Source organism: Barbus barbus, assembly GCF_936440315.1.
Source record: "Barbus barbus genome assembly, chromosome: 18".
Classification (NCBI taxonomy): Eukaryota; Metazoa; Chordata; class Actinopteri; order Cypriniformes; family Cyprinidae; genus Barbus; species Barbus barbus.
This window is the reverse complement of record NC_136746.1, coordinates 30,313,404-30,326,259: the sequence shown is the minus strand read 5'-3', so window position 1 is coordinate 30,326,259 and position 12,856 is coordinate 30,313,404. Positions and strand designations below refer to the sequence as shown.

At 46.5% G+C, this 12,856-nt stretch overlaps 1 protein-coding gene across 3 annotated transcripts in view; it reads right to left on the bottom strand.

The window, feature by feature from the left end:
• Positions 1 to 602: 602 nt before the first annotated feature.
• Positions 603 to 12,856, bottom strand: part of LOC306884617 (NACHT, LRR and PYD domains-containing protein 12-like) — a 56,515-nt gene continuing 44,261 nt past the window's right edge. For all 3 annotated transcript variants that reach the window (XM_079440629.1, XM_079440630.1, XM_079440632.1), the window contains 3 exons: positions 8,642 to 8,812; positions 5,478 to 5,656; positions 603 to 1,830 (listed from right to left, as the gene is read on the bottom strand). In XM_079440629.1, the coding sequence (XP_079296755.1) occupies positions 1,829 to 1,830; positions 5,478 to 5,656; positions 8,642 to 8,812 (352 nt within the window). In that variant the 3' untranslated portion in view covers positions 603 to 1,828. The remainder of the gene's footprint in view (positions 1,831 to 5,477; positions 5,657 to 8,641; positions 8,813 to 12,856) is intronic.

The window sequence follows — 12,856 nt, the reverse complement described above, 5'->3', positions numbered from 1 at the left end:
TTTTTGTGCTCCAATGAATAAACATTTCTTCCAATTAGCTTCCTGTTGTGTCATTTTCTCTAGTTCACAGAGTACGAAAGTCCATACCTTGTAGACACAGCATTTGTTCAACTCAGTCCAAACACCTAATCCAATAATTTGGCATGATGAAGCACGATCCAAAACTGTGTGCTTCCCTTCTACCAAAACACACACCTGTTGTCTCATTAACCAAATACCCTGATATACTATTTCCAGTGCGCCACCCAATGCACAAACACATAATTGCATTAAAATGGCTCCTACACCGATTCTGTTTGTTATTGCATCAGGTTTAGGGAATATTTCAGGGGTTCAGATATCAAGAGATAAAGAGAATATAGTCAGAGCTACAGTATTACACATTATTTCTACTTAAACGCTTTCCTCTGTTGCCAGGTTAATCATTCTTCTTTAACCTTGTAAAATCTAAAGAGTTAGAAAAATCTATATTTTTTTAAATGAAAGAGTTAATTGAACCTTTAGGCAAAGTATTTTTTAAAAAAACTTAAGTTTGCATGTATGCTTTTGTTGCATGTCATATTTGATGCATCAGGCTTTTAAGGCTTATATAGTCTGAATATGGAGGAAAAAAAACAGCTCAATTTTATTCAGAGACTCAAACGGAGCAAAAATATGCCATTTCATGCAGCTGTTGATATTTGTATAATGAAATTCTGATGTTTGTAATGTAAATCAATTAGATCTTTCTAACAGTAGAGCAGATACTGACATAAAATGATCTAAACATCAGCGGTCGCTCTATATCTCCAGAAATATGTCTTAGTTTAATGAGATTGAAATGATCCAAACATATAATGCAATGCAATCCAATGCTGATTGAGAGATGAAGAAATAAACTCTCCTCAAAAGATCCTAATAATTAATTGTGTAATGAGAAAATCTGGGTTACATGCATCTGTAATCATGTCTGTTTCTGAAGTGGACAGTCACTGTTGGGAAATTAAATACACTATAATCTGCCAGTGTTTGTGTGAGGTTTGTATGGATATAATGACTCTTTAAAATCTCTATAATATTTGCCAACCCTTTTGAATCAGTTTGGCGATAAAAGGCTGTGATCTCATATCACACATCTTCAGTCTGAGATCTAGATTAGATCAGACGAGTCTTTCTGTCAACCTAAACCTTTTTCTGCTATCTGTATAAAACAATGAATTTGTCTTTTGGGAGTACAGCGAATTCATGACAATGTTTTACATTAAGCTACCCATAAACGTTACAGTGAAAAGTTTCTTAAAAATCATTTAGTAAAGGAATGCAATAAAGTAATTTTTAAAGTGTTTTAAAACATTTGCTGCATGGATAAAGAAATAAATAAAAACATCTGCTATAAACAGACAAAATTGCGATGAGAGAAAAAAAAATATCATCAACAAATCCTTTAACTTTTACGGAATTCAGAACAGAGCAAAATATAAATCAGAAAATATAAGCAGCTTTAAAATTATTAGTTATAAACAACAAACATCTAGAAAAACAAATGTATTTAAAGAAAAACATACATCTCTCATTCTGCATGAATACAAATGTTTGGGTTTCATAAACTTATCCATTCCAATTGAATTAAATCTAATTTAACATTTTAATTTTGTCAGTTAACAGTCAATGATTTGTCAACAAGTGTTGGGAGTCGCTCAGGGAAATGAACCCAAATGAACATCCCTAAAGTTTTTGTGTCCCATCACACAGTCTCTGTTGATTGTGTGACTGTGACGTCTCTGTAGTGGCTCCTTATTCACCATCAGCTGATCCTGAGGAAACTGCACTGACTGATACATACTGAGAGTCCTACAATAAAACACACAGACAGTCAGATATCAGTCTGAGACATTACTGCTGTCACATCACATCAGCAGATCCAGCTCAGAAAACACAGTATATTAATTTTACAGCCAGAGACATGAATGAACAACTGATCATAAATTCACGAGTTCACACTTATCTATATTTAGCTCAAGTTACGTAATGCGTATTTGGCTTGCTGTCCTGGGGAAGGGCTCTGAGCTCGGGCATGGCCCGAACCCAGAGTATCCCCCAAAAAGCAATGGGTGTAGGAGAGCCGCCAGACTGAGATCCCCCCCAAAATACGCACTAGAGATCTGGCAGGAGCTAGTTACGAGGAGTGGCCTGTATTGCAGGGTCAGGGGGGCCTACGAGCTCTGAGGGAGCGTTTTGGCATGCATGGTTAGGCCCCACCAGTCGCTGGTGTGAACTGCGTGGTTTAGGGCGACCGGTCGGGGAGGGCTCGAACCGAAGCTCAACGGTGTGCTCATCACGTTGGGATGGGTGAGCCATGCCCGCCGATGGAGGAGCAGCGTGGTTAAGGCCCTGACCAGGAGGACCCGAGTTGCCTGCAGTGGGATGGTTCTACAGGCTCTACTGGCCGTCAGCCCCTGCTAATCAGAGGACAGAGGGCGGTGTCTGGCCGGGAGGGCCCATGAAGCCTCCAACTAGAGCGCAATACTCCTTCGTCGGACGAGTGAGTCCTATCGGCTTGGCAGATAAAAAGAGTTTGGGACGCCTGGCAAGGACGCTCTCGCGACATCTGACGGGAGATCAAGACCCACGACATCGAATGGATGAGCCTCACTTGCAGCCTCACTTGCAAGCATAGGAGCTCACTGGGAGACCAGCGTCAGCGTCTGACATGAGATCAAGACTACGATGTCAGATGGATAGCCTCGCCGGCGAGTAGGGAGAAGAGAAAACCCGGAACTGGGAGGGCTCTCGCAGCATCCGATGGGAGATTGAGACTCACAGAGCATCGAACGGGTAAGCCTCGCCAGGCGGGGGAAAAGGTGTGAGGCTAGATGAGATAGTTGGATGGTGTTCGGCGGGCAGACGAGACCCTTAGCAGCTGAAGGCTAGGCCTCGCCGCCCGTCGGATGGAAAATTAGGGTGGCAAAGACTGATGCCGACGCTCTACGAGAGGCCAATACTCACTGAGTCGAACGGGTCAGTCTCGCCGACCGTAGGATGAAGCGGTAAGTTGTCTGGCTGTGAGGCTCTCGCCGATGCCCGACGGGAGCACTATACCCACTGTGTCGGACGGGTAAGCATCTCCAGCTTGCGACTTGAAAAGGTGAGGTTGTCTGGCCGGGAGGCTCTCGCCGGCGTCCGACGGGAGATCAAGACTCACGGTGTCGGACAGGTAAAGACGGAAAGGTAAAGTTTGGTCGGGACGCTTAGGTGTCATCCAACTGGTGGGCGTGCTCACCTGTTTGATGGGCCAGCAGCACTAACGTAGGAGGAAAAGGTGAGGTTGTCCGGCAGGGAGGCTCTCGCGACATCCGACGGGAGATCAAAAACTTGCGAGTCGGATGATTAAGCCTCGTCGGTGGTGGACTGAAAGCTAATTGTTTGACCGACCGGGTATGTGGCGTTCGAACGAGGGTTTGATATTGTGGCGTGAGTGGACGGAAAAGGAAAGTCTGTCTGGGTGGGAGGCTCTCGCCGACGCCCGACTGGAGTATAATACTCACTGTGTCAGACGGGCAAGCCTCGCTGAACATGGAACTTGAAAAGGTAAGGCTGTCTGGCCGGGATAGCTCTCACCGGCGTCCATCAGGAGATCTGGCTCACTGAGACGGACTAGTGAAGACAGAAAGGTAGAGTTTGTGTGGTCGGGAGACTTTGCCGACATCCGTCTGGAAACTGGCACTCGCAGCATGGATGGGTAAGTCTCGCCAGCCGTAGGATGGAAAAGGTAAGTTTGTCTGTTTGGGGGGCTGTCGGCGACATCAATTTTTTTTTGTGGGCTGATTTAATGTGGAACTGGTTCGTTCTGATATAGCTTTGGAAAGCTTCTGAAGACCATCTTTCTAGGGTTTGGATCTGCTGTTTGGTGAGGCCTTTTTGGGCTGCTGATGTTGCTGCCCCGATGCGAAAGGAGTGGCTTGAGAATTTTTTTGCCGAGATGCCTGACGAAAGCAGGACGGATCTGAGGTGTTTTTAGAACCATGAGCGACTGGCGGGTTTTTTGGCATCGTCTAAGAATAAAGATTCGAAGGGGGATTTAACCTGGGAAATTCTGAGTCGGAGGTACTCGAGGACAGCTTGGTAAGGTTGGATAGGAGAACAGAGATTGAAAATGTAAATGAAGTGACCTTTCTTAACTTGATCTGTTTTACTTTATTTAATAAAAAAAGAGATGGTTTCGCTATCGAGGATGGCTAGATCTGAGATGGTGGGGTTGATGGCCGGATCAAATTTAGAGGAGATGGTTAGCTCTGAGCATCTCAGAAACCCGAAATAGGCTAAGATGAACATGGCGGCGAGTGTGAGGGCGGTACTGGGGGGCTGGTAGTTTGTGCGGAGGGAATGGATACATTTGGTAAGTATGTCTAACGTGATGGGTAGTCTGGAATCGGGGCGTGTAGGCCAGGATCTTTGGATTCCTCTGATCAACATGGCGGTTTGGGAATTCCTGATTGCGGGCGAGGGAGCGCTGTGCTTAAGTTTATGGACAAATTGGATGCCGCTTAACTAACTTTTGATGGAACTTGAAGGCCTTTGATGCTATTGAGGAAAGAGATAAATGAGGTTACTGAAAGTAGAGAAAAATCAGGAAATGGCATGTTGTAAGAGAGATGAAACTACTTGAAACATCTGTTCAGAATATTAGTTCTGAATATGGAGGTACTTGGGTTGGGAATTGGTCCGCCTCTGGAGCCAGCATCCTGAATTTCTGCTAGTATCTGCCCTCGGATATTATGAGCCACTTGTGGGGGTTCAGAGACGATGGCGTTTGAAGGGACGGACATTGGTGTGGCTGTGAAGAGTGAGTATTGTGATTTCGCTTGGAGGAGAGTATTGTAGGGGGCTGGAGGCAGAGCTGAGTTTGGCAGCTCATGCAGCCAAGCGTTTGCCTGGGCTGCAAAACCTGAGCTGGAAGGAGTAGGCTGTGGGACTGAGTGAGGAGGCCACGGCGCCCCCGCACTTGCTTGGGCTGTGAGGCATGGGCCGGAATGGAGGGGCTGCGGAGCAGAGTGTGGCTGCCCGCGCGGCCATGCAAACATTTGTCCTGCGGGCCCTGAGCAGAAAGAGGCGGGTGACGGGGCTGTGTAAGCCGGCCATTGCAGCCAAGCGCTTGCTTGGGCTGAGGGCTCTGAGCAAAGAGGGGCATGCAGCGGGGCCGTGACTGGCGGCGGAGCCACTTGTGTTTAATTAGGCATCTGACGTGCAATTAAGTATCTGACGTGCTCCTCCCGAACTTTGTTAATAAAACATAATTTAATAACAGTACATGATCAACAACTATCACTTAGAGACTCTGTAAGAGATTAAAATATTCATATATTCGTAAATGAGTCGCATCACAGAATTAAACAGTTTACAGTAGAGACTAAATTGGAGTTGAATTATTATCTTATATTCTCCAATCACATACACAGGAGGTCTGTTACTCAATTTAGAAACTTGAAATAAACACTCACAATAGTGTAATGTCTCCAGTTTATAATGTGGATCATTCTTCAGATCAGAGAGTAACTTCCTACTAGAATCTCCTAGTTTATTACTCCACAGACTCAGTTCTCTCAGGTGTGAGGGGTTTGATCTCAGAGCTGAAGCCAGAGCAGCACAACCTTCATCTGTGATGCCACATTTCCTCAACCTGTAGAGAACAATGACAGAATGTGAATTGTAGTTGAAGTGTGTGTAGTTTGTTATTGTCTCTGGTCTCAGAGCAGGAGAGGAGATATAATGACAAGCATTGCCACATACTGCTGCTGATAGAATGAGATTTATGCATGTTGATGCTCAATGCTGCAGTTTGAAACTGTCATGTGCTTCAGGACTGAACAGACACACAGAGCTGAATGTGAGACATTGTTTCATAGTGATATAAGGACGGATCTGTCTGGAGAAACAGTCACTTGCTCCTCTAATAAACACCTACAGGAGGACATCTGCTTCACAGGAGCCACGTGTTCCCCATTACACCTCATTTATTAACTCTTGTGATCAAACACTTGATCATTGTGTCATGTTTGGTCTCATCTGGCAGCTTAAAACTGAAAAAAATGTGTTGAACTCAATAGAGATTCTCAAGGTCTTACAAAGTAGACCTCTTGCCTACATATGTACTGAGATCATGTTAATGAGTTTTTCTTCTGGCTCATCACCTGTTTACCTCCAGCTTTATTGTCTTTGGTGTTTATATTCCACTTTGATGAATTTTTGTTTCTTAAATAATATTTTTCACAGTATATAAGACAGGGATGGGCAAGAGATGGGATCAGTCCTGGAGGATCACTGTCCTGCAGAGTTTAGCTCCAGCCTGATTAAACTCACCTGCCTGTAACTTTCTAGTGATCCTGGAGACACTGATTACTGTGTTCAGAAAGGCTGGATTAACACACAGGTGTACAGGACACTAGAGCAGAGGGGGACCCAGCCGAAACACTGCTCTCTCTGGGACACGATTTCAACCGAGGAGGGTCTTTAAATCGATCCGCGTCATAATCCAGCTCTGTGCTTCAGCTGTGTTTAATTGAGGTTGGAGCTAAACTCTGCAGGACTGTGGCCCTCCAGGACTGAGGTTATCCATCCCTGATATTAGAGGAACATGAAACTGCTGATAGAGCAGCAAATAAAACAAATAAATAAAAATAAATGCTGCTTGTGGTTTTACAGGTGTTGAGGGTCTTTCCTTTTATCAATGATAATGCTAAACGCTGAAGTGATTATAACTTTCATTCACTCATTGATCACTGTAGTACTGAGTTATAACTAAACACATTCAGACTCTTGTCTGTTCAAATCTAAACCTCTGAGATATTCATCCTGCAGTAAGTCACAGAGACTCTGGATTACTATTTTACATGTTATCTGAAAGTTCATTATTTATCAAACTATCATAAGCAAAGCATGTGGAAATGAATGAAATTAACTTTCTGCTGAAATTTAGTGTTTACTGAACATTGCTGATTTTATTCTTAAAATTGACATCAAAGGATCAGGGATGCAAACACATCATGGGTGAAAAAGGTGACAAAGACACGCAACCCCCTAAAAAAAATTTCTTTTTAAATACTTTATTATTTTTTAACTCTACAATTGTGCTGTAAAATTCACTTTAAAGATTCATTTTTCATTCATGGAGATGACATGAAAAAATGTGCCAAAAATCCTGGAGGAAAACAAAGACTTAAGATGACAATTACATAAATTTACCATTATATCCAGGATCACTCATCAGCTCAGTTGCCATTTCCACTCCCTAGTTTTGATCTCTTGCTTTTGGATTTATTATAAAATGACTATTATAACAAATTTTAGTACTGTGCTTAAGTAGTATAGCAAGTACAATTAAATAATAATGCCTTCAATATTTTGAAATATTTTTTTAATTTAAAATTTTAATTATTATTTAAACATTGCCTTGAAAAGGACACATAAAAAAAGAGTGTTTTAAGTGATCTTTAACTGTCCTTAATATATTCAGCAACACAGACTTGTTACTGCTGTAGTTATGTTACTCAGCATCAGGTTCTGTCCGTTGCTACAGTTATCACTGTCAATCATAGCAATGACTGGCGCAACAATTTAGTGGATTCACGCGTTTGTCACTCCTGAAACTGTATATGTGGATGTTCAGTTCTATATGTTCAGAAACTGAGCAAAGGGATCCTCTTATAGCGCAACTGACTGAGCTTTATCATGCGAACTAACTACACAATCAATCTCTTATTTACACTGTGTGTATGCTTTTCTCTCTCTCTCGTTCTAATAAGTAGATCTGCGAGCGTGTAGAACTCTAATTGCCAAAACAAAAATGAGCCCATGCACGCACACAAAAACACACAGGAGCATTTGAAATCGGTTGACTATAAGCGGGTATAGAATTGAATTGGTACTGTAAAAATAAGACCCCCCCCCCATCAAAACAATTTCTGATCTGATCTGCACAAATCTCATAAGTGACCTATTTTGACCTCAAAAAGGTGATTTTTCACTGAAAGGTGAGCAGTTTGCATCTATGAAGGATGTTTTACTGAGGCAGGGCTGTAGACTGCTGGTCGCATTTGTGCGAGTGTATTTGTCTGCGCTGCTCCAAAGCGTCTGCTCCGTGCTGCAGAGCTGCAGCACATTGTAGCAGGACTCACGTGAAGAGAGGCGCTTTCAGTGCGAGCGCTTCAGGTGTAGAGACGGGTTTATACTCGCCGCGTCAGTACGAGCGCGAATGTGACAGTAATATTGAGGAAATGATGGCAGATGAAATACTTGATTTCCACACTAAAATAAATTAAAAGACCACTTCTTAAATCACAGAAGGTGAACATGTTGGTATTCTTGTGGAAAACAAACAAAACATGCAAGTCCTGTCAGCGACAGCCAGTTTAGTTTTACTTTTCTTTTTGCTTTTGTTTTAAAAAGCTTATCTTTGCTGTTTATCTCACGTTACGCTATGGAGGCTTTCTTTAATTTTTTTCAGCATGCATGTTGTAGCAAAAAAATTAAATAAAATTATGTGCTCCAAATTATGTACTCCTGCAGCAAACCGGGAAAGTTAGTCTCAAAAGAGCAACCAGTGGGAAAGAATGAGTCTAGAGCCCTGTGAGGACAAAGACATGTGTGACTATCAGAGAGATCTTACCACAGTTTCTCCAGTTTACAGTGAGGATCCTGTAGTACATCAGAAAGTAGCGTCACTGAATCTCCTAGTTTATTCCCAGACAGATACAGTTCTCTCAGGTGTGAGGGGTTTGATCTCAGAGCTGAAGCCAGAGCAGCACAACCTTCATCTGTGACGCCACAATCCCTCAACCTGTAGAGAACAATGACACAGGTCTAAAATGTCACAGAATACAATCATGATCATAAAACATCCAAAGTCTCTTTCAAACAGGATAAGTTATATTTCTTATATGCACTATTGATAGTTTTCACGTGACGTCACACCATCATAGGAACGCCCAGCTGCCGGGAAAAACAAAGCTTAGCTGCACTGACCATCAGCTATTTTTACGCAGATTACATCAAGTAATAATGTAGTAAAACGCAGATATTAAAAGGTGAGATTCAGTGGACACCTTATTGATGATGTATATTTTGTGCAGGCAAGAAGATGAAGCCAGAATATAAACGCAGTGTGCAAAGTTTCACATTAAATGTCTTCCCACAGAAAACCATTAGAAGGAAAACACTGAACCGTTAAGAGGATTGCCTTCATGTTCCCGGCCTCATCTGCTTGCCTGTGTTAACTGTGCATCATTAATGTGCTGATTACTGAATTTGATCTTTTAATATTACTGTTTTAAATATATTAAGGCACTTTTAAGTGTTTTTACAACATTTTGTCACACTGTTTATGATTGAAATATTGCCGCGGGTGCTTAATATGGATTGCAAATGGCCAAAACTTGCATTTTGTTCAGAAATACCTTTGTTTATTCTTTTGAGAGGTGATCGAAATATTTGCGGCTGGGAAACAGATGAAAAATTGACACACTTGTGCAGCAGTTATATTTTTCCCTCCAAGTCTTCGAGCCGGTCACGTGAATGAAAACGTCTCAGGTTACGTATGTAACCATGGTTCCCTGAAGGGAACGAGACGCTGCGTCGAAACGCATATGGGAACGCCTTCAGCGTGACCAGGCTCTGAATATGATGTGTAATCAGTCAAACGGGCGAGGCGTCACGGGCGGGGTGACGTCACGACCAGGAAGCATATAAGCACGTGCGGCGGAGCCGGCTTCAGCTTCAAGTCATGAAGCAAGCGCTGGCAGGGATGCCGGAAGTGTGGCAACGCGACGCAGCGTCTCGTTCCCTTCAGGGAACCATGGTTACATAAGTAACCTGAGACGTTCCCTTCCAGGAACTTCGAGCTGCGTCGAAACGCATATGGGAACGAGATACCAACGCCGCCAGACTGACAAGTCCCTGCCTGGTGTCAGGACGAAAGGACAGAGGAGCCGGGAGTGGCTCGGATGTCGAGGTCATAGAACCTAACGAAAGTCAGGGGCGTGGACCACCCAGCTGCGTTGCAGATGTCCTGCATGGAATACCTGCCCAGAAGGCCTTGGAGGCCGCCACACCTCGGGTTGAGTGCGCTCTGACTCCCACTGGCGGGGGGAGCTCAGAGGCCTCGTATGCCAAAGCCATGGCACCCACAATCCACCTACTAAGAGGAGGGCTTCGTAGCAGGAAGACCCCTCTTAGGCGGACCATAGCACACGGGCAGCTGGTCCGACTTTCTCCACAGGGAGGACCTGTGGATGTATGCGTCTAGTGCTCGCACTGGACACGTACGGTTGTGCTTCTCCTGGTCTGGCTCCCCGAAGGGAGGAGGACAGAAGGCCTGCAGTACGACCAGCTGTGGAATGACCGATGGGACCTTCGGAACATACCCCACGCGGGGGTAGAGGAATACTTTTGCCGAACCGGGCGCAAAGTGAATAGAGGCCGTAGTCAGGGCCTGAAGGTCACTCACCCTCCTCAGAGAGGTGATAGCCAATAAGAAAACGGTCTTGATAGTGAGGAGTCTCTCAGTTATCTCCTGAATGGGCTCGAAAGGTGCATTGCACAGAGCCTCCAGAACCACAGCCAGATCCCACGTAGGGACGAGATCGTACCGGAGGCCTCAGCCTCAGCGCACCGCGGAGGAAACGTGTAACCAGGGGGTGTCTACCCACTGACTGGCCACCGGTAAGGGCGTGGTATGACGAAATAGCTGCCACGTAGACCTTAACAGTGTAATGGGTTACCCCTGCGGAGAAACGGGCCTGCAGGAACTCCAATACTGCACCAACGGGGCAGTTGACTGGGTCGAGCTTTCGGTCCCCGCACCAAGAAGTGAAGAGCCTCCACTTCAAGGCGTACAGTTTCCTCGTAGAGGGAGCTCTGGATTGGAGGATGGTCTCGACAACCTCGGTTGACAGACCGGAAGCTATGAGCTGTGCCCCCTCAGGGGTCACACCAACAGCTTCCATCACTCCGGGCGAGGGTGCACCTCGGTGCCCCCGGCCTGTGAGAGGAGGTCCCTCCTGACAGGCACTTCCCACGGAGTGCCGTCGAGGAGAGATATCAGGTCCGAGAACCATACTCGGCCCGGCCAGAACGGTGCTACTAACAGTAGACTGACCTCGTCCCGGTGCACTCTCGCCAGAACTCCAGGGAGCAGAGCGATCGAGGGGAAGGCGTACAGACGGAGCCTCTGCCACGTCTGTACCATAGCGTCCAGTCCCGGAGGAGCTGGAGGAACCAGAGGGGACATTGCGCTGACTCTCGAGTGGCGAAGAGGTCCACCTGTGCCTGGCCAAAACCTTCCACATCTGCTTCACCCCTCAGGGTGAAGCATCCATACCCCGGGCCTCGGCCCCTGTCTCGACAGGACGCCTGCTCCCACATAAAGATCTGAACATAAAGAACCACAGACCTCCTTGGTGGTTGCTGTAAGAGACCACTGCCGTGCTGTCGGTGCGCACCAGCACGTGGTGATCTCTTAGGTCTGGGAGGAAGTGCTTGAGCGCACGGAACACAGCTAGGATCTCTAGCTGGTTGATATGCCACGTCAGGTGGCGACCACTCCACAGACCGCGGGCAGGGTGGCCACTCATGACCGCATCCCAACCGGTGAGGGAAGCGTCCGTCGCTAGCGAGATGCGGCGACAAGGAGCTCCCAGCACCGGGCCCCCAGGACAAGAACCAAGGATTCCTTCACATGTCTAAGGCACAGACAGCGGCGTGACACTTTGACAGCGCGGAGCGAGTCTCCCCTCAGGGAGACCCCCTTGGTCTTGAGCCACCACTGTAGGGGCCTCATGTACAGCAGGCCAGAAGGAATCATGCTGGACGCAGCTGCCATGAGCCCAAGCAGTCTCTGAAACTGCTTGACAGTGAATGGCTGGCCTTCTCACACTCTCTCGACTGCCGTGCATCGTGGTCGAATCCCACACTACACCTGGATAAGTGGTTCTCTGAGCTGGAGAAAGCACACTTTCCTTGGCGTTTAGTCTTAACCCCCCAAATCTTTCATGTGGGCGAGAACCGAATCCGAATCGATGCCGAATCGCCACCCACTCTAATTGAGCGAGGATCGACCAATCGTCGATATAATTGAGTATGCGGATGCCCTGCAGTCGCAACGGGACCAGTGCCGCATCCACACACTTGGTGAAAGTGCGGGGTGAGAGTGCTAGGCCGAGGGGAAGAACCCGATACTGATACGCTTTGCCCCCGAAAGCGAACCTCAGGAACTCCCTGTGAGAGGGAAGGATGGGTACATGGAAATAGACATCTTTGAGGTCTGTCGTGACAAATCAGTCCTCGGACCTGATTTGAGACACGATCTGCCTGACAGTGAGCATCTTGAACTTCAGCTTTCTGGCTGAGCGGTTCAGAAGACTCAAATCCAGTATGGGCCTCAGCCCCCCATCCTTCTCTGGAACAATGAAGTACAGGCTGTAGCAGCCGGCGTGGGCTTCGTGAGGAGGAACCAACTCGATGGCTTCCATCCTCAGCAAAGTATCGACTTCCTGTTCCAAGACCAGAGCCTGCTCCGGGCGGACCGTAGTCACACAGACCCCGTTGAACAGCGGAGGTGGCCCATCGAACTGGATGGAATAGCCAGCCTCTACCGTCCGCAGGACCCAAAGAGACACATTCGGCAGTCGCTGCCAGGCTGCCAAACGATCTACTAAGGGAATCAGTCCCTCGAGACTGACCTCTGGTGTTAGAGAAGCGGCCAGACCGCTGCCTCGCTGCGGCGCACCGGCAGGAGACGCGTAATCTGGCGGCCGAGGCGAGTTTCTCAGGCCCGCTGAAATCACAGGCGGAAAAACCTGAGAGTAATACTCGCTGAGACCTGCTG